At 45.0% G+C, this 20,401-nt stretch overlaps 1 protein-coding gene, 1 long non-coding RNA gene and 1 pseudogene across 6 annotated transcripts; all 3 read left to right on the top strand.

Annotated features, from left to right (window-relative positions):
- Nucleotides 1-1,411: 1,411 nt before the first annotated feature.
- LOC136487241 (uncharacterized) lies at nucleotides 1,412-4,278 on the top strand. Of its 4 annotated transcripts, none has more exons than XR_010767191.1 (6): nucleotides 1,412-1,829; nucleotides 1,940-2,103; nucleotides 2,225-2,331; nucleotides 2,565-3,018; nucleotides 3,248-3,350; nucleotides 3,987-4,278. It is a non-coding gene; the product is annotated as an uncharacterized lncRNA (long non-coding RNA). The 4 variants fall into 4 exon arrangements; XR_010767194.1 differs by having other exon boundaries at nucleotides 2,225-2,783; nucleotides 2,876-3,018; XR_010767192.1 differs by lacking the exon at nucleotides 2,225-2,331.
- Nucleotides 4,279-4,956: 678 nt separating this feature from the next.
- Nucleotides 4,957-7,625, top strand: LOC136487235 (BTB/POZ and MATH domain-containing protein 2-like; annotated as a pseudogene).
- Nucleotides 7,626-12,697: 5,072 nt separating this feature from the next.
- Nucleotides 12,698-15,016, top strand: LOC136487225 (BTB/POZ and MATH domain-containing protein 1-like). 2 transcript variants are annotated; one of them, XM_066484354.1, is made up of 3 exons: nucleotides 12,698-12,856; nucleotides 12,980-14,121; nucleotides 14,339-15,016. In XM_066484354.1, the coding sequence occupies exons 1-2, from the start codon at nucleotides 12,803-12,805 to the stop codon at nucleotides 14,093-14,095; spliced, it is 1,170 nt and encodes a 389-aa protein (XP_066340451.1). In that variant the 5' UTR covers nucleotides 12,698-12,802; the 3' UTR covers nucleotides 14,096-14,121; nucleotides 14,339-15,016. The 2 variants fall into 2 exon arrangements, with proteins under 2 accessions (XP_066340451.1, XP_066340444.1); XM_066484347.1 differs by having other exon boundaries at nucleotides 12,980-15,014.
- The last annotated feature ends 5,385 nt before the right edge of the window (nucleotides 15,017-20,401 follow it).

Genomic DNA, 20,401 nt, shown 5'->3' with positions numbered 1-20,401 from the left:
GTGGGCTCGGACTTTCCACGTCGGACATGTTCCAAATCCTAATACTAGACCAAGGCCGCCGTGTTCTATTGGCGGCGCTGGAGTCCGGCGGAGCGGACGAGACGATCGGACAGAGAGGCTAATGAAAGAGATGACTGATGAACTGTTGTACAGGATGAGCGAGCAGATAGGATGGCTGGTAAAAAAAATTAATCGTTTACGGACACCAGAAAGAGATGAGAGATGAAGTGCATGTATTACTCTTCAACGGCACGGGCAAGTAATTTAGAGCTCGGTCACCTGTCAGCTGCCATCGTCCAACTTTTTGGGTAACACTAAAAAAAAGATGGGCCAAGCCAACTAAGGTATGTTCGCTTGAACTTATCAGCTGACTTATCAGTTAGAATCTATAATATTTTTCTCTCACAACAAAATAGCTTCAGCCAGCTTTAATACCAGCCGAACAAGCCCTAAATTACGGTCCAAGTAACCATAATTATTTAACAACTTGATATTGAGAAATGAACAAAACAAAAATTGTAGATCTTAAAAGTTATACAACTTTGTAGTTTAAAATTTTTTTATTTAAAATTATTTTGATGTCAAAATATTTGATTCAGAAGATTGTATAGAGTAAATAAAAAGGAATTCATATGCTCTGTAGTCACATGTAAATGTGTAGTGTAGTGGTAATGGTAGGGAAGGATCTCGAATGGAGAAATGACCAGAACAAAAGTTATGATCTCAAAAAGTTATACGACTTTTTCATTTAAAATCATCTATCCAACAAAATTACGTTTGAATGTCTCACATTTGAAATTTGATTTTTTTTTTCAAATAATCTTGGATGGAGAAATAACCAAAGCGAAAGTTGTAGATCTCGAAAAGTTATATAACTTTATAGTTGACAAATTTTTCATTTGATTTCGTTTAGAATTCCAAATACTTGTTTCAACACTAGACGAACATAGAACAAATATCTCAAATGGCCAGTGCCTTATGAGTAGAGTGGTTATGGGATGAACATGAGAAGTCCGAGGCCGTGCTTGGAGCATCAGCCTCCGCGTAGCATGCGCTTTCACGTGAAAAATCACGTGACTTGTGAGTTGCGACGGCACCTGGTGAGGTCTCCAGTATTAAAAAAAATTACTATTTTTTCATCATGAGTTTGTTTTTTTTTTGCGACTTTCCTACTGCCGGGTTACCATTTACCATTTTGCTAATAAAAGAAAAGGGAGAAACGACCAGAAGTAAATATTTTTAGCCTAAATTTGGTCTTCTGCCACTTTTCTACTGCCGGGTTGCCATTTTGCTATAAAAGGCAAAATTTTAGGCTTGTTTTTTTCGTCGAACCCATTCAATCTAGGCCCAACCGTCGGCCCACTCACTCCCGCGGCGTTCCTTCGCTGTCGGCCCGCTCCCCTGGCTTCCGTCCTCGTTCCGTCCCTCACGCCCCACTCCCCGTGATCCCGCTCCGTACTCCCATCTTTCTCTCGATAAAAAAAAGGCGGCCGTCGAACATGCCGCCGCCGCGAGCTTCCCGTATTGCGGCGCCTGCTATGCCTACACCGGCTACGCCCCGCCGCTGTCGCCGCGCTCCATGCAGCGCGCCGCATCCGACTCCGGCATGGACGCCTACGCGCAGATCGTCGTCGTGCGGGCGGCTCTTGTGCCCCTGCCCGCCCAGCCCGCCGCGTTAGCTGGCATTGGCGGCGCTGTGCAAAGCCGCGGAGGCGCGACGGCACAAGGCGAGGTTTTGTCTGAGCCAATCGGAATCGGAATATAGGATTGGAATTGAATCCGTCGAAGACTCCAACTCCTATCCTCCTATCACATAAAACAATTCCAGGGTATGTTGGACATGAACTCCAAGTTCGAGTGTTCGACTCGAATTTCTTCCGTTTTTTTGCTACTTATATATTACTGATTTTGGTTGGATCATTGGGATCTCGACGTGCAGAAGAAGTTCCTGTTCTCGCCGAGCAGAACAAGTAAACACGTCACCTTCAAATTCTATTATCGCCGAGAAGAACAAGTAACACCTCATCATCTTCCAAACTCAGACCTCGTCGAGCTGAACAAGAACCAAATCTTTCTGATTTCGCCGGTGACACTATCAACAAGGTTAGCTTTCTCACTGATTGTTCTTTTGTACCGATGAGTAGTATTAGGTGGGATTTTTGAAGATTAGTTCATTAGTTCATACATATTTTTCTTGATTGGATAGCCATGAAATTGTGTTCAGGCTCTCCTTCGCTGGCATCATAGGCAGCGAATTGGAATTGGACTCTGATCAAATTGCGACTCGAATTAGAGAAGTCTCAGGCACGTCCCTGGTCAGAGAAGTCCCATGTATGTCCGATGCGAACTCCTCACTAACAATAATGTTTATTTTCCAATGCGAACTACATCCTAAAACGGATCCCACTAGCTAATTCATTGACCCTTTTTACCTAGCTAGCATATGTGATAAATTGAATTTTATTGGCATCGACGACTATGGGCAGGTAACTTAGATACTAGCTGCTTAGATAAATGGTCTGAACATGTAAACAGTAGGAGTTGATTACTCCATTTTCATGCAGGAGGTGATATCAAGCCCTGGTCTAGAGAATGTGGACAATGATGAGTCCATTGAATCTGGTGGTGATGTTTATCCTGATTCAGTTTAATGAACGATACAAAAGCTTACATATACCTTTTATGATCTGAAAATAGAGTTCCTCATGAGACCAAACTGATTCGGAAACTATATATTAGGAGTACCCGTTAGCCAACTATGCTGCAGCCAATAATTCATTATGGTCCGTTCTTAAATTAATTTGGAATGAAACATTCCTTACTATATGACCATGTATATGTAAATTTCACCACTGATAGCCATATTGTTTTGAAGGGTGTGCCTGTGATTGGCTATCTATTCTGGACATGTCAGGGAATAGGCAGATGGCTATGGTCCCAAGTTTGGGATTGTAGCTGTTGATCGTGCTAACAACCTTAGCATGGAAACCCAGGCCTTAATACTATTTATTCTCCAAGGTGATCTCTGATTTCAGAAAATTATACAGTACCATGTGTATCCATTGGCCAAAAAGTATAAAACAGATTTATAATGTTTCTGCGGCTTATTCATAGGTCTCTTGTTTGGCATCAAATTGTCTAGACTATGTGATAACTTAATTTTTCACTCATTTTCTTTTACATATTAGCATCTGGTATCTCTATAGTTTTAACAAAATGAAGGTTGTAACGGCTAAGAAAATTACAGGATGATCTGGGTGCTTTGGAGGGAGCTGCAAAAAAACAACATTTCAGAAGAAAAAAGTGCCCCTTTTTTAGGGCAGTAGATAAACATGGTCAGATGTATGCAGGTAAATGTGATTCTTTCTGAATCATTCTTAATTTCTGATTATTATTAAGTCAACATTATTCATGGGTAATGGCTTAGCTTGTTTCACTTGAAACAACTTGATAAGTAGTATAAATAACAACTATTGACTGGTTTTAAAATATGCCAATGGCTACTGCCTTCTCTTTAGGCTTATTAGAGTCGAGGGTGTGATGCTCCATATTAGTTTTCATTCAGTTGGGTTACATATTTACCAAATGGCATATAGAGAAAAAAACCATATGAAATAGAAATTTTAGTTGGTATAAACTGTGGTTGCTATCTCCACCTAAGCATCATGAGCCTCTTGTTCTTTAGTGGTCTAGATTGGCATATTCAGAGATCATTCATGTTGTGGGATTGATGGTTTCGTCATTATGAAGTGGAAGGCTATACTTTAGATAATGAACTCACCAAGATAGTCATTATAGGTAGAGAACAAGTCACCATTATTTAAGCCTAAGCTTGGTGATTTGCGCTTGGAGACTATCATGATGAGTTCATTATCCAAAGTATATAAACAGTTCTGTTATTTGTATGTAGTTCTTTCTAACTGTATGTTAAATTTCAGCACTTGGGGGTAATATTCTTGGTGACAGACTCGGTTTGCACCTTGCAGATGTTAAGCCACAATGAGACACCCTTCTTCTACAGTTTGGTGACCAGTAGTGCCAAATTACTGAAATTTATTGGCAGCTCCCTATATCTGTTCATAATCAGCACCATTTTTGGAGTAGCCACAAGTTTGTCTCCTGCTTCTTCCTTTAACTTTGTCTAAGTTCCTTTCTTACATCAATTGATCGTGATGTTTCCATTATGATGCTAATGGTTTCTTTATCTTACATTCTAGCTGAAGTGAGCACCCTGTACTATGAACCCATGTAGATATATTTGAGAAAAGCATAAATGCAGTCATAATTATTATTTATCAGTTGCTTTTTATGGCAGTTATACTTGTTTTGAGTGGCATTCAGATGTTGTTCTTGGGTGGTATAATAGTGTCACACTATACATGGCACAAAGTAACAGAAAGTTGGTCACAGCCAAATACACACTCCCCTTCCTCTTCATGATATTTCACAATTATCGGGTGATTTTTTTTTTCTGTCATGAGTGCTCCATGTTCCTTGGAATTATGAGTTGCCAGCGACTATCGAGGTGATTTGGGGTTGGGTTGGATTAGGCAGCCAACAGCTCTAGGAAGTAGTAATTACTATAGTTTTTAAGCACTTTTTGTTGATTCAAGAATAAAACTTATGTATTCTAATGCCTAACATACCAAAGAGAATTGTAGCAATTGGCATGAGCATGTGTGAACAAATTGTATGTCCCGTTACAACGCATGGGCACATTTGCTATAAAACAAAAGAGAGAAACCACCAGAATAAAAAATTTCACATGTATAGTATCAAATCATTTTTTTTTGAAAAACATGGGGACTTTTTAATAAATGTTAATAAAATAAAAGAAACGAGACGTTCCAAATAACGAAATTTCTCGTCACTCGCCCCTTAAAGCCCGAAAGTCGAAAACTCCCGAGTCCCAACTCCTCGCTCCGCCGCCGCCTCCCCTCCCCTCCCCCTTCCCTTCTTCCGCCGGTGACGCACTGACACCGCTTTCCACTACCGGCCCCGCCGCTCCACCCCACCCCACCTCGAGGGCTCGAGCGCACCACTATCTCTTCGGCACCCAACTAATGGCTCCTGTCATCCCGAGCTGCCGGCGCATCGCTAGAGACGATAGGGTCCCTTCGGTCTCCGCTTCCGCTATCGTCGGCGGCGCCGGAAGCGGCTACCACGTGCTCAGGATCAGAGACTACTCGAGCATCAAAGTCGCCTTCCCCAATGGAAGTCATTTCGATTCCCACCTTCCGCGTTGCGGGGCGCACTTGGGTTATCCGGTACTACCCCAACGGCGACCGCCCGGAGACCGCCGACCACATCTCCCTCTACCTCCGCTTCAAGGACCAGGTCGGGCCCGGGGAGGAAGTAATGGCGCAGTACGTGTTCAGCTTCATCGACCAGGTGGAGATGCAGAAACCGGCCTTCGTCGGCAACCTCGAGGCGCGTAGATTCGGCACCAACGGATCGTGGGGATATAAGGAATTCATTAAGAAAGAGAGCTTGGAGCAGTCGAATCGCCTCAAGGATGACTGCTTCTCGATCAGGTGCGACATAATCGTTGCCGGCCTGCCACGCGCGGAGGCCGCCGCAGCTTGACTGCTTCTCGATCAGGTGCGACATAATCGTTGCCGGCCTGCCACGCGCGGAGGCCGCCGCAGCTTTCGTCGTTGCGGTGCCGCCTCTCGAGTTGCCACAGCATTTCGGTGCTCTCCTAGCAGGAAAGGGTGCCGATGTGAGATTTCTTGTCGGGGGCAAGACATTTGCCGCGCACCGGTGTGTGCTTGCTGCACGGTCGCCGGTCTTCGATGCGCTGCTCTTTGGCCCGATGAAGGAAGGCACCTCCACGGAGAACTGCATACGGATTGATGATATGGCAGCTCAGGTGTTCCAGACCTTGCTACATTTCATTTACACAGACTCGCTGCCAGAGACGATAGAGCAAGATAATGGTGGAGCCACGATGGCACATCATTTGCTAGAAGCTGCAGACAGATACGACTTGCAGAGGCTTAAGCTGATATGTGAGGATAGGCTATGTCAGCAAATTGATGTGAGCACGGTGGGAATCACACTTGCATTGGCTGAGCAGCACCGCTGTCAAGCGCTTAAGGAGGCATGCTTTGAGTTTCTCAAGTCTCCTAAAACACTGGATGAGGTCAGCGTGACCGATGGATTTCAGCATCTGGTGAAAAGCTCTCCTTCTGCCTTGTTTCAGTTGATGTCGAAGCTTGCTGAACGCTGAACTCTGGAAAGCAAATGAAGGACATGGACATGAGGATTTCCGTGGATCAGGGATGCCAACTGCTAGTATCCAGAAAGACTAATTAGTTGGTTTCGCTATCTAATTAATACTCTACTTCTAGTACTAGTACTTGTATGTGAATATGCAGTCATGTCCACAAAAGGATGCGATGTACCTGTGCCTTATTTTGTTTGGTCGTCATATCATTTGTGGGCAGCTTTTAACTATGATGCCAGGAACATGCTAATGCGAGAAGCAATTAATTCACTTCTAAGCATTTAACTTAACCTGGAAGTTCGTTATGATATTCTATGATTGCCTTCCATCACCGTAATTTTGCATTTTTCTATTCATTTTCGTTGTTTTGTTGGCAGGTTGGATGTATTTTTGTCCAGCATAATGTTTCATTTAGGTCCAGATAGAGTACAGTTAAAGAGAGGGTACTATTTAGTGATGAAGAAATTCTTCACTCATTGGTATGACTGCTATATAGAAGATTAACCATTCCTTTTTCTATGCCATTGATTGAAAACGACAATCTCATATATATGTTGATGGAATTGCTTTAACAATCCTGGCACTGGTTATGTGCTGTTTTGCCATTTTTATATAGATTAGTTATTGCATAGCTGTACAAAGCTATACTTGTTTGAGTACGCTGATAATGTATATTTTCCTGAGGCATTTTGGAAAGGTCATTAATTTATTACTTGTAATCAGATTATCAGATGTTGGCTCGATTCGTCACCACATGTTTTCTTCTCCAGCTGCAGCTCTTCAACTTGGTTTTGTTTGCCCTCTTGTTAAGCATTGTGTGTCAATTGTTCTTCTATTTGGTCATGGAAGTTATCCTGTAATCAGTTAAAACATAAATTAAATTAGGCATATGATAACATAATGATTTGTCCTTGGTTCCTTCAAGAGTTTCAGTTGTCATTGCTGAATTAAAAACCTGAATGTGCAAAGAAATGGGGTGTCAAATTTCAACAATGCCCAGAAGGACAATTTGGTGTTGTTATGATACTCAAGCTTTTTTCTTTCCTTTTATTAGTTTGATTTGAAATGAAAATTATCAGGTGCTACTTCTAACATTCATAAAAGGATGTGGTCTTTTTGTATGGTTGTTATGACATTTGTGTATAAATTTTTAATAATATTTTGAGAAATGCATGCTATTGTGATCCGCAATTGGTTCAATTATAAGCCTCCAAATTGACATGAAAGTTCGCTGTACTCCATTATTTTTTGTTATCTTGCATATGCTTAGCATTTGAATTAGTTTTTGCAATGACCTATTGATACTCGTCATATTGTTAGCTTTGTGGATGTGTTTTTGGTCAACATAATGTTCATGCTGGTTTAGTAAGAGTATTATGATTAAAGACACAATGGTAATACCAACTCCGCCTATGTTGTCTCAACATAGCAGGTCCCAAGCCCTGGTAAAGGAGGTGGGTTGTGTTAGGCGTGGCGAGCCAATGTTAAATCTAGCCATTCTAATAGAGATGAAATCCGAAAGAAAATCGTTGGGGCGTAACCCTCTTAGAGACGCACCATATCGGAACCCGGGTATGGTGTTAAATGAGCAAGGGCCGGGTCGTCACCCCCGTGACGCGCCGTGTCGCGATCTGGGCACGGTGTCAAGTGATCAAGGATCGGGTTGTCGCATCCTTAGTGGCGTGCTACATCGGCACCCGGGTGTAGTGAAAAATGAGCAAGGGTCTTCACATCTGATTCGACGGGTGCGAAGGGTAAGGAAGCTAGTCGAACCAACTAGGATCTGTTTAGGCAGTTGGAATGTAGGGTCGCTTACAGGTAAGTTAAGAGAATTAGTTGATACCGCGACTAGGAGGCGTGTAAATATATTATGCGTTTAAGAGACTAAATGGAAGGGTCAGAAGGCGAAGGAGGTGAACAATACAGGTTTCAAGCTTTGGTACACATGAATAGTTGCGAATAGAAATGGAGGAGTTTTGATTGATTAGAGCCTCAAGAATAGTGTGGTGGGAGTGAGAAGGCAAGGAGATAGGATTATCTTAGTCAAGCTTGTCATTGGTGATATGGTCTTGAACGTAATTAGTGCGTATGCCCCCAAGTAGGCCTCAACGAGAGTGCTAAGAGACAGTTCTGGGAAGACTTAGATGGCCTGATTAGAGCTGTACCCAGTAGTGAGAAGCTTTTTATAGGAGATCTTAATGGGCATGTAGGTACTACAAGCGCAGGTTTCGAGGCAGTTTATAGAGGTTTTGGGTATGGTAGTAGGAATCAGGAGGGGAAGGAAGTTCTAGACTTTGCAGTAGCTTTTGACCTGATGATAGCCAACACTTTCTTTAGAAAGAGAGAATCTCATTTAGTGACCTTCAGTAGCGGACAACACTCTAGCCAAATTGACTTTGTCCTCACAAGAAGAAAGGACAAACGAGCATGCTTGGGTTACAAGGTGATATCAGGGGAGTGTGTTGTTTCTCAATATAAGCTTTTGGTGGCAGACTTTCGTTTTTAGGTGCGTGCCCGTAGGGATAAACAAGCTAAGATTGAAAGAACAAAGTGGTGGAAACTGAAAGGAGAGACGTCAGATGTATTCAGGGAAAGGGTTATCAAATAGGGCTCTTGGAAGGAAGAAGAGGACATAAACAACATGTGGGAGAAGATGACAACCAACATTCGGAAGGTGGCCTCAGAGGTGTGTGGAGTAACCAAAGGAAGTGGAGGCGAGGCTAAAGATACTTGGTGGTGAAACGAGGAAGTCCAAAGGGCTATTAAGGAGAAGAAAGAGTGCTATAGACGCTTGTACCATGACAGGAGTGTGGACAACATAGAGAAGTACAAGGTGGTAAAGAAGACTGCAAAGCGAGTTGTAAGTGTGGCAAAGGGTAGAGCGTACGAGGATCTTTACCAACGTTTGAGTACGAAGGAAGGAGAGAAGGACATTTATAGGATGGCTAGGGTTCGTGAGAGAAAGACAAGGAACTTCAACCAAGTTAAGTGCATTAAGGATGAAAGGGAGCATCTCTTGGTGAAGGAGGATGAGATCCGACATTGATGGCAAGAGTATTTTTACAAATTATTCAATAGTGAGAATACGGACACAACCTTTCAGTTGGATGACTCTTTTGATGACACCAATAGCCGCTTTGTGCGGAGAATCCAATAATCTGAGGCTAGAGAGGCATTGAAAAGAATGAAAGGAGGTAAGGCGATGGGACCGGATGGTATCCCAATCGAGGTGTAGAGATGCCTTGGGGACACAGCTATAGTATGGCTAACCAAGCTATTCAACCATATTTTTCGATCGAACAAGATGCCTGATGAGTGGAGGAGAAGTATATTGGTACCGATCTACAAGAATAAAGGGGATATTCAAAGTTGTACTAATTACCGGGGAATTAAGTTGATAAGTCATACTATGAAGCTATGTGAGAGAGTTATCGAATATCGCTTGAGAGCAATAACGCGGGTCTCTATGAATTAATTTGGTTTCATGTCCGGAAGGTCAACCATGGAAGCCATTTTCTTAATAAGACAAGTTATGGAGCGGTATAGGGAGAAAAAGAAGGACCTACACATGGTTTTTATTGACTTGGAGAAGGCTTATGATAAAATACCAAGAAATGTTATGTGGTGGGCTTTGGACAAACATAAAGTCCCAACGAAGTACGTCGGGCTCATTAAGGACATATACAACAATGTTGTGATTAGAGTTCGAACAAGTGATGGAGACACAGATGACTTCCCGATTAGGATAGGACTACATCAAGGGTCAGCTTTGAGCCCTTATTTGTTTGTCTTAGTGATGGATGAGGTCACAAGGGACATACAAGGGGACATCCCTTGGTGTATGCTTTTCGCGGACGATGTAGTGCTAGTTAATAAAAGCCGAACAGGAGTGAATCAGAAACTGGAGTTACGGCGGGAGACTTTGGAGTTCAAAGGTTTTAGACTCAGTAGAACTAAAACTGAGTATATGAGATGTGACTTCGGCACTACTATTCAGGAGGAGGAAGATATTAGTTTGGAAGGTCAAGTAGTGCCTAGGAAGGATACCTTTCAATATTTAGGATCAATACTACAGAGAGACGGGTATATTGATGAAGATGTTAGCCATAGAATCAAAGCAGAGTGGATGAAGTGGCGGCAAGCATCTGGTGTCCTATGTGACAAAAGGGTACCACAGAAGCTAAAAGGCAAGTTTTATAGGACGACGATTAGACCTGCTATGTTGTATGATGCAGAATGTTGGCCTATGAAAAGACGACATGTTCAACAGATAAGTGTCGCGGAAATGCGTATGTTGCGTTGGATTTGCGGTCATACAAGAAGGGATCAAGTTTGGAACGATGATATACGTGATAGATTAGGGGTAGCACCAATTGAAGAAAAGCTTGTCCAACACCGGTTGAGATGGTTTGGACATGTCCAACGGAGACCTCCAGAGGCACCGGTGCGTAGTGGAATCCTAAGCCAGGATAGTAACGTGAAGAGAGGCAGAGGAAGACCGAAGTTGACTTGGATAGAGGCAATAAAAGGAGACTTGAAAGGATGGAATATACCCAAAGACTTAGCCTTAGATATGAGTGCTTGGAAGACAGCTATTCACGTGCCTGAACCTTGATTGCTTCTGTTGGGTTTCAACTCTAGCCTACCACAACTTGTTTGGGACTTAAAGGCTTTGTTGTTGTTGTTGTTGTTGACACAATGGTAATACCGAGTGAAAAAGAGCTAGCTCGCTTCACTCTCCAGTTAGACTACAATAAAGAAGGCTTAACTTCCTCAAAACATGCCTCCACAAAGTGTCGATCATATACAGGTACATCATTGGACTATCCTTGCTCTTGCTAGTGTTTGATATGTCTTTAGTGTTCTCATGCAATGATGCAAATTGTTGCATATGGCAGCATAATCTTATTCATTGTCCATGTTTTCGAAGAACATGACCATGTAGATTTGGCATGTGCCAACTTGAGAAGGTTATTATCCCCTGACTGAACCATGCAATCAAATTTTGACATTATTCTTCATCTCATACTGTCTCCTCCAACTATTGCTGCTCTAAGCACCATGTGTCATTTCTTCTCCCCTGTATTTTGTCATTGCAAGATGTCCTGTAATCATCTTATTGAAGTATAATATGTTAAATAACCACATGTTATAACTGCTGTCCAATTTAAGCCAGACACGGACTAAACCAAGTCAGGGTAGCATTTAACTATCTGCAACCATATAATTGAGGTGATTTAATATTGGCATCCATTTTTTTGTTTTCGTTTTTTTTCTTCATATTTAAGATATCTCCCAGTGTTGTTTGCACTGCTGTTCTTGTCATCACTGCATGCTGTTGAACTATATAATTGGGATATCCCTCTCATGAAATAATTACATGGACTGACATGCAGGAGACAACGTTCATGTCAATTCAACAATGTGGATTCAGTTAAGTTGCTGCTTGCGGTGTACATTTGCTCATTGTTCAGTAAATTGAGGTGTAATATGCTAATATGGAAACAGTGAAACATCTTGGGGCGTTTATTTTATCACTAATTGATCATATGAATATGATTTTTTTTAACGTGGGTAGGGTACAATTAAAGATAAGCGTAAATGCTAAGTGAATAAGAGTTATTGACTGGCAGATATGATTGCAATGTAGAAAATTAATTTCATGATTCCTTTGTTTGAACTTAATGATCTCAAATGCCTGTGACTGAATTACTTCCTGGCACTTGTTTATGTCCTGATATATCATTGATTTCTTACGAATTATTTCGTAGCAGTATAAATCTATTCTTTTGTTTTTGGTGAGGCAGTACAACGCTGTCCACTTTTGAAGAATCTGTGTGTACTTCCTTTTTCACTATGTTGATTTTACACATTGGAATGATCCAATTTGTAAAAGTCATGAAGTTATGGCTTGGAATGTGATTTTCAGATTTTTTTTTGATTCAGTGATTTTCAGATTTTTTACTCAACTGTTCAGTGTTCACATCTTTTCACGAACACCAGGCAAGACCTTCAGCTGGGTTATGTGTCAAATATTCTTTGTATGTCACTGCAAAATGTCCTGTAATCAGTTTATTAGTGCAGTATGCTGGCATCCTAATCATAAAATGACGGTAGTTTCTTTGACCTCCCGAGTTCTTAGCATTTCAAAGCAAATCAAGGTAACGGATAACATGTACTGATGTGTACGTGTTTCCTTCAAAAGTTTCAGTTGTACGCGAAGGCGTTGACCTCCTTAATCCAACCTGATGAAGATGACCGCATCGTCAGTGTACATAGATGATCACATCGTCAGCGTATATCGAAGTCTGTATTATACGTTTTTTTTTGAGGGGAGTCTGTGCTATACGTTGATGCGTGTAGTCGTCTGCCCTCTTGCCAGGCCCAAAGGCTACTAAGGTCCATCTAGAAAGCCCAGCCCAGACCAGCTAGAGGAACCATCAACCATTTTGCCAAGAAAGGAAAGTAGGAAACCAGTCCGTGAGCGGTCCTTTCCCCTTCGTCGTCTCCACAGAGCACAGAGCAGTCCCCGACTCCCCGTTCCCCCCTCCACTCTGCCTCGGCGCAAAACAGATGGAGCGACAGGGCAGCCGACTCCGACAACCCCCTCGTCTCCAACGCTCTGCTGTGTGTCACCATCTTTCTCCCTCGTCTCCAATTCACTACCTTTAATTTGTTCTTGCTGCGAGGGAAGAATAGGCAGGTGGATCGGAAAACCCTCAAATTTGCCCGGCCCTGATTGCATTGCAGGCTCGCGCAATGTCGGTTTCGGCCTCGTCGGTCGGCCGCAGCAGCGGACCCCCACAAGCCTCCTCGTCGTTCATCACCGCCGCGGCGTCCACCGGGACGCACCAGCTCAAGATCGACAGCTACTCCCTCACCAAGTCCCTGCCGCGCGGCGCCCACATCAAGTCCTCCAATTTCCAGGCGGCGGGCTACAGCTGGTACATCAACTACTTCCCCAACGGATGCGGCCGCCTGATCAAGCGCGCCCGCGGCTACCTCTCCCTGCAGCTCGTCCTCGACGGCGCCGTCGCCGCCACCGCCGGGTCCGTCATGGCGCAGTTCACCCTTTCCGTGATCAACAGCGCTGGCCTCCTGGAACGAACCACAGCACGCAAGAGTCCGGTGCACAATCTCGCGCGTGGGGGAGCGGCAGGGTGGTGGTTCTTCAAGTACATGAGCAAGGCGGACCTGGAGAGCAAATTCCTCGACCTCAAGGACGACAGCTTCACGCTCCAGTGCGACGTCGTCATCATCGACAGGTTCCGCGCGGTGAAAGCTGCTCCCTTTGTGGAGGTGCCGCCGCCCGACCTGCACCGCCACCTCGGGGAGCTGCTCTTCAGCGGGGAGGCCTCCGACGTCACGCTCCAGGCCGGCGGGGAGACGTTCAGTGCTCACAGGTGCGTGCTCGCTGCGAGGTCGCCGGTCTTCAAGGCGAAGCTCCTCGGCTCCATGAAGGAGGGTACCAGCACCACCAATTGCGCCATCGGCATCCAGGACATCGAACCACGGGTCTTACAGGCCGTGCTGCACTTCATGTACACCGACACGTTGCCCGAGGTGAGCAAGGAAGAAGAAGCCGCCATGTCGCAGCACCTGCTTGAAGCCGCGGACAGGTTTAGCCTCCAGAGGCTCAAGCTCATCTGCGAAGAAAACCTGTGCGGGTGCATTGACACGAGCTCGGTGGTGACCACGCTCGTGCTGGCCGAGCAGCACAGTTGTCAGGGTCTCAAGGAGAAATGCTTCGAGTTCCTCAAGTCTACCGGTCTGAATACGCTCATCGCAACTGATGGCTTCAACCATCTGTCTACTAGTTGCCCTGCCGTCCTGGAGGAGCTCACTTCCAAGCTTACTCTCCACTGATATGCATGCAAGGAGATCAACATCGGGTAGGTTTACAGTAATGGTAATGGTAGACTGCTCACTGCTGGTAGTTTATAGGTGCATGTTTCACCACTTCAGTGCATTATTATAGTCCTCACACCAGCGCCGTCAGGAGACTTGTGATGCCACTCTGTGTCTTTGCTCTGTTTTTGTTTGGTCCTTTCATAGGTTCTAGAGAGACATTAGTTTCTCAATTGTGATTCCAAGCTACTCATTCTGCAGAACCTGGATGCTTTAGCTTACAGCATGTGTTCTTTCTGGAGGATGTTTGACGAATGCAGTCCTATGTTGCAAGGCACTCTGTTCAGCTTTTGAATTTCATTGTTTGCTGAGACATATATGTCCCTAAATTTGGTTGAAGAGATCATGCTGTTTGTTACCGGATATGTGACTGATCCTTTTACGTTTGTCGGTTGCGAAAGGCTGCTCAATGGAGAAAATTGCTGAGAAATTCCTAAGTTGGCTGCATTCAGAACTAGTTTGAGATTAAATGTTTGCACCCTTCTGGTAAGTAGTAATCTGTCATCGTCGCCTGCTGTAGATGGATGACAGGAAAGATGATGATTGCAAAGTGTCCACAGACGAGCAAGTGTGCACATAACCTGTGAAGTGCAAATTGTTGCTGCATTACAAGGTTACAGCTGAACAATCTGAAGAATAACACAGACACCAACAAATTCCCCTTAATCTGAACAGACCAAGACAGACAGGTCATTGCAACGAGCACAGAATCACCATTCACTAAACAACCCACGATCAAACCACAACCTAGGGCCTAAATCCAGCCGACAGTTCCTGAAGCTCCTGCAAACTGCCACAGGACCCTCCTCCTCCACTGATCTCATTACGGTGACCATACTAGGGATGATAGCTCCATCGAAGACATAAACATTCTTGTGTTTCCAGAGTTCCCAAACATTGACTGTATGGTTCCATTTCCTATACTTAAAATCCAATCATTAAATCTTATAATTCCCTGTACTCTAGTGCTCTACAGGTTTAATTTCGATAATCACATGTTTTCATGCAAATGGAATATAATTACATACAAGTTCCAAAGATTTGATGTAAATATCGGTGCATTTATGGTTTATGACTTCAATACATTTTTGGTAACATAGAATATTTGTTTTGGGTCTCCTCCAAGAACCACTGTTTTTCCGCGCTTTTGGCTTTTTGTCTGCTACTATATCTTACGACACTATAACCATTAGTTAGTATACTAATTACTAAGTAAAATGCTCATGAAGAGAGAGAAGAAAATGGTTTCTTATATACTCCCTGCGTCCCATACCTCCGGCGTGGATCTCCTCGACGGGTCCTCCCGGGAGGTGTTTCTGAGTTTTTGCGGTGAAGGATGGGCTCTAAATTGGCCTAATCTATCTCTAGATTGGTTTTGCCGATTCTTGGAGTTTCTTGCTACGTGTGATAGGTTGTTTGCAACCTCCGGACGTCTAGCCCTTGGTGGTGTTTTCGAATTTTTGCGGCGAAGGATGGGCTCTAAATTGGCCTAATCTATCTCTAGATCAGTTTCACTGATTCTTAGAGTTTCTTGCTGCGTGTGATAGGTTGTTTGCAACCTCCGGACGTCTAGCCCCCTTGGTGGTGTTTCCGAATTTTGCTGCGAAGGATGGGCTCCAAATTGGCCTAATCTATCTCTAGATCGGTTTCGCTGATTCTTGGAGTTTCTTGCTGCGTGTGATAGGTTGTTTGCAATCTCCGGACATGCTGGCCCTTGGTGGTGTGTGATCCGGGATCAATTCGATTGACAATAGATGCAAATTAAATACTGTGCTATTGTTAGGATTTAATTTGTTGGCTGCTAGGATAATGTTTAAAAGTTTTGTTCACGAAATAACATATTTTTGAAACTATCCTTTTAAGGCACGAGCAGGTCCATAGTCCGTCACTCCCTCCCCTGTCCAAAAAAATTGCAAAAATGGGACTCCAAACATAAGATGTTTACAGATTTAACACTGGACCCACATTTTATAGACACAGATGTGCTTAGAAGTATTCTGTTGCAAAGTGCTCAGATATCTACCAATACCAATAGTAAAAAAAAAAAAAAACGAAGCCCCTGGACACCAAAACCCTCCTCCCTGTCGCCGCTGCTCCCTTGACTTGCCTTGCCTTCCCTAATTCCCTTCCGTCCCCCGCCGCCGCGTCTGCGCCACACGGCCTGCCAATCTCCTCCGATCCGGACCACAATGTCGCGCCCCTCCTCCGCTGTGCCCTCGAGCTCAGCCTCCACTATCGTCGCCAGCGCCACGAGCGGCTACCACATGCTCAAGATCGAGGGCTACTCGATCACCAAGTCCGTCCCCAACGGCAAGCACATCCAGTCCCGTACCTTTCGCGTGGCCGGCCACAACTGGTTTATCCAATACTTTCCTAACGGCGATCGCAAGGAGGTTGCCGACTACGTCTCCTTCTACCTCGTGCTCATGGACAGAGTCACCGACGCTTTGATGGTGCACCTCTCATTCAGCTTCATCGATCAAGTGGATTATCAAAAGCCGTCCTACATCCGTGGCATTAAGGCCAGCAGTTTCCTCACATCCGGTAGTGACTTCGGCCACATGAAGTTCATCAAGAGGGATGATCTGGAGCGCTCGGGAAGGCTCAAGGACGACTGCTTCACGGTTAGGTGCGACATCATCATCGTCGGCAAGATCCAGGCCGTGGACGCCGCCGTGGTTCCCTCCTCCGCTCCCGCGGCCCTTGTGGCCGGACCGCCCGATTGGCCACAGCACTTCCACGCCCTCCTTGAGAGCGGGCAGGGCGTTGACGTGCAGTTTCTTGTCGACGGCAGGACCTTCACTGCGCACCGATGCGTGCTCGCGGCACGGTCGCCGGTGTTCAGTGCAGAGCTCTACGGCGGGATGAAGGAAAGCAACACGGCTCACCGAAATGTCTTTATTTCTAACGCTTTTTTTAAACTATTTTCAAATCTGATACTGTTTATTTTTTATTTTTAAATCTAACACGTTTGGCCGCGCCTATTGTCATGGTATGGCCGAACAACGCTGACACGCCATGCATGGCGGCGCGGCAAAGCTGCTGATGTGGCAGCGACCGGGCCGCTGACCGTTGACATGGCAGGTGCTGTCGCACCGCACATCTTGATGTGGCAGGGCCCAGTACAGGCTCGCGACGTGGCTTCTTCTTCCCCCTCTCTCTTCATTCTATCCCTTTCCCGCGCCCGCCGCCGCCAGACGCTCGCCCGCGCCCGTCGCCCATGCCCTCCACCGCCCGCCATCGTCGCCCCTCCCTTGGCTCCTCCACCGTCGGCCGCGCCTCCCTACCTGCCTCTCTCCCCATTCCCCTGCTGATAGGCTGGGCGTCAGCCCCTTGGTCGCCCGCGCCACCTCCCTTGGTGGCCGGTCGTTCGGCCACCACCGCCGCCAGCGAGGACGCCGGCGGCCCTCTCCATCGTCGGGGCTGACCCCCAGGAGCTCTCCCCATTGTTGCTAAGGTATTCCCCCCCTCCAAGACCCTCATTTTGGTGATTAATTTTTGAATCAATTGATTAGTGTTAGTGATTTGATATAGTTAAGTAGTTAGGATTTAGGGTATGGTTAGGTAGTTCGGATTTAGGTTTTTGTTAGTTAGGATTAGGGGTTTAGGGTTTAGGTTATTGTTAGTTAGGACTTTGGGTTTAGGGATTGGTTAGGTAGTTAGGGGTTAGTTAGTTTGTAGTAGTAATGGTGGTTAGTATAGATACTAGTTTTCAAGTGTTGGTACTTAGTAGTGCGTGATACGACGATTTCAATGACTTGATGAAGTTTCCTCAAATGCTTTTGTAGATGGATTGTTGTGTCCGAGTTTTTTACGGAGGAAGTGTTAGGAAAGAAGATGGTATGTTTGAGGACATGGAAGAAGAATTGGAATGGTTTGATGAACCTTTTAGCTTCAACGACCTTTATGTCCGTTTGAATACAAAGTTTAGCGGTGATTTCACACTGAAGGGGAGGTTTGATAGTGGGAAGACTAGGGCACACTATGTGCTGATGCCCTTGCACGACCATGCTCACTGGTCCCGCTACAATAGGGTGATCCAAGGTTCCAATATGCCCATGGTTGAGGTGGTGGTGGAGAATGGGTACAGTATGCAGGGTCTCCAGGACGGGCTGTCCATTGACGGTGTTGGAGGCAATGAACAAGAATTGGGGGTCGAAGGGGAAGCAACTCAGGGTAATATGGATTTGGATGGTCAGTTGACGCAGGAGCAGTTTTATTCAACTCCAGTCGGCTATATAAAGCAATGACTTCGATGTGAATGAGTTCGAACGGGAAGAGGAGCAGGAGGAGGATGATAGGATCGGTGATGTAGTTAGCAGTGATTCAGATAATTCAGATGATGATCAAGGAGGTAGAGATGCTATGCCAACACCGATTGATGCCATGCTAGTACCGGTTCATGATATGCCATTTCTAGAACCAACTGAGGTACTTCATGCTATGCCGGCTCAGGGTAGAGTAGTCATAGATTTGTCAGAGGATGATACCTCCTATGATTCATAGGTAGAATTAGCGAAGCATAGCAGTACGTTCTACCACCACCTTACACAACAATAGAGCTTGAAAGCATCTAGGCCCCTAGTTGGGTTTTGGTGATTAATGACAATACGTGATTACTATGACAAACGTGTGTTTTGCAGAGGCAATTAAGTTAGGTCATGGTAATGGAGATCAATTGGGCAATCATGGTGGTCATGCCCCTACGATGGAAATTGTTTCGGTTTTCAAAGGATGGACGACAAGGTTAAGGATGGACTAGTTCTAAGTGTCGATTGGAGTTGAAGAGACACTTAGAGTAGTTTAGGACTTTATTTTTCCTTTGGTCGTACTATTAAGGGGGTATGGACGGGTAGCTTGACCTAGGTGAGTCTAGTGAGTTAGGTGTGGTGCACACTTGCTAAATCTAGCACTAGGTAGCTCCTAAAAAGCCCTTAGATCCATTGGAGCAAACTTCATTCACATATGATCGAGAGTTGGAAGTGAATGGGGGGTCAAATGCTGACCGAACGCTGGTTCCGGAGTGACCGGATGCTGGCGCAGAGTCCGGTCAGTTCATTTGATCAAGGTGATTTCATATGGTGCGACCGGACGCTGAGAGGTGAGTGATCGGACGCTGAGTCCCAGCATTCGGTCGACTCCAGTAAGGTTTTAGAGAGGGAAAATCATGACCGGACGCGTCTAGTTAGTGCTGACCGAACGCTGTCCAGCGTCCGATCACAACTTAATCACTAGAGTTCGAGGAGAACTGACCAGAGCATTCGGTCAACATGACTGGAGCATCCGGTCACCCCGTAGAGGCACATAACGGTTTGTTTTTCAACCAAGCTTATAAATACTTCCTCCATTCGTGTGAGGGGTACTTTTGCTCATTCCAACAGCTGAGAAACACCCTTGAGAGTGCCAAGAAGAGCAAGGTCCTAGTGAGGTAATTGAGATTTGAGAATCCCAAAGAGAGCCCTCATTAGTGAAAGCAAGAGTAGCAAAGTGTGCATCCACCCTTCTCATTAGGCTTGTCGTGGTCAAGTGAGAGTTCGTGCTTGTTACTCTTGGTGATCGCCATCACCTAGACGGCTTGGTGGTGATTGGGAGTTTGGTGATCATTCGACGGAGCTTGTGGATGACCCAACTCAAGTTGTGAGCGGTTGTGGGTGATTCACCACGACGGAGTGTCAAAGAATCAACCCGTAGAGAGCACTTGATCCTTGCACGGATCAAGGGGGAGCTACAGCCTTGTGCGGGTGCTCCAACGAGGATTAGTGGGGAGTGGCGACTCTCCGATACCTCGGCAAAACATCACCGCGTTCGTCCTTCTCTCTTTACTTTGAGCAATTCAATTCTTGTCATTTACATTCATAGAATTGCCATGCTAGAGTAGGATTAGAACATAGGTTGCTAAACTTTTGTGCGGTAGATCAATATAAACACTTTCTAGGCACAGGGGGTTAATTGGGCTAACCGTAGGGTTTAATTATTGCAAAGAATTTTAGAATTAGCCCAATTCACCCCCCCTCTTGGGTATCTTGATCCTTTCAATTGGTATTAGAGCCTCATGCTCACGTTTTTAGGCTTAACCGCCTAGAGAAAGTGTCTCACGGGGATGGACCTCCTCCTATCTTTGAGGGGGATGATTTTCTATATTGGAAAATCCGCATGGAGGCGTATCTAGAAGCTCTAGATGTTGGAATACTTAGAGCCGCCTCACAAGGTTTCCCAAAACCTCGGGATGCCATACACCTACAAGGCGATGAGGTGAATTATGAG

Source organism: Miscanthus floridulus, chromosome 1 (genome assembly GCF_019320115.1).
Source record: "Miscanthus floridulus cultivar M001 chromosome 1, ASM1932011v1, whole genome shotgun sequence".
Classification (NCBI taxonomy): domain Eukaryota; kingdom Viridiplantae; phylum Streptophyta; class Magnoliopsida; order Poales; family Poaceae; genus Miscanthus; species Miscanthus floridulus.
The sequence above is the reverse complement of the archived record's forward strand: the minus strand, read 5'-3'. Positions and strand labels throughout refer to the sequence as shown.

Excerpts from the sequence above, each read along its gene's own strand:
- LOC136487225 (XM_066484354.1), top strand. The coding sequence starts at position 12,803 with ATGGAGCGACAGGGCAGCCGACTCCGACAACCCCCTCGTCTCCAACGC. Across the intron at positions 12,857-12,979 it reads CTCGTCTCCAACGCTCTGCT|GCTCGCGCAATGTCGGTTTC; the intron begins GTGTGTCACCAT and ends ATTGCATTGCAG.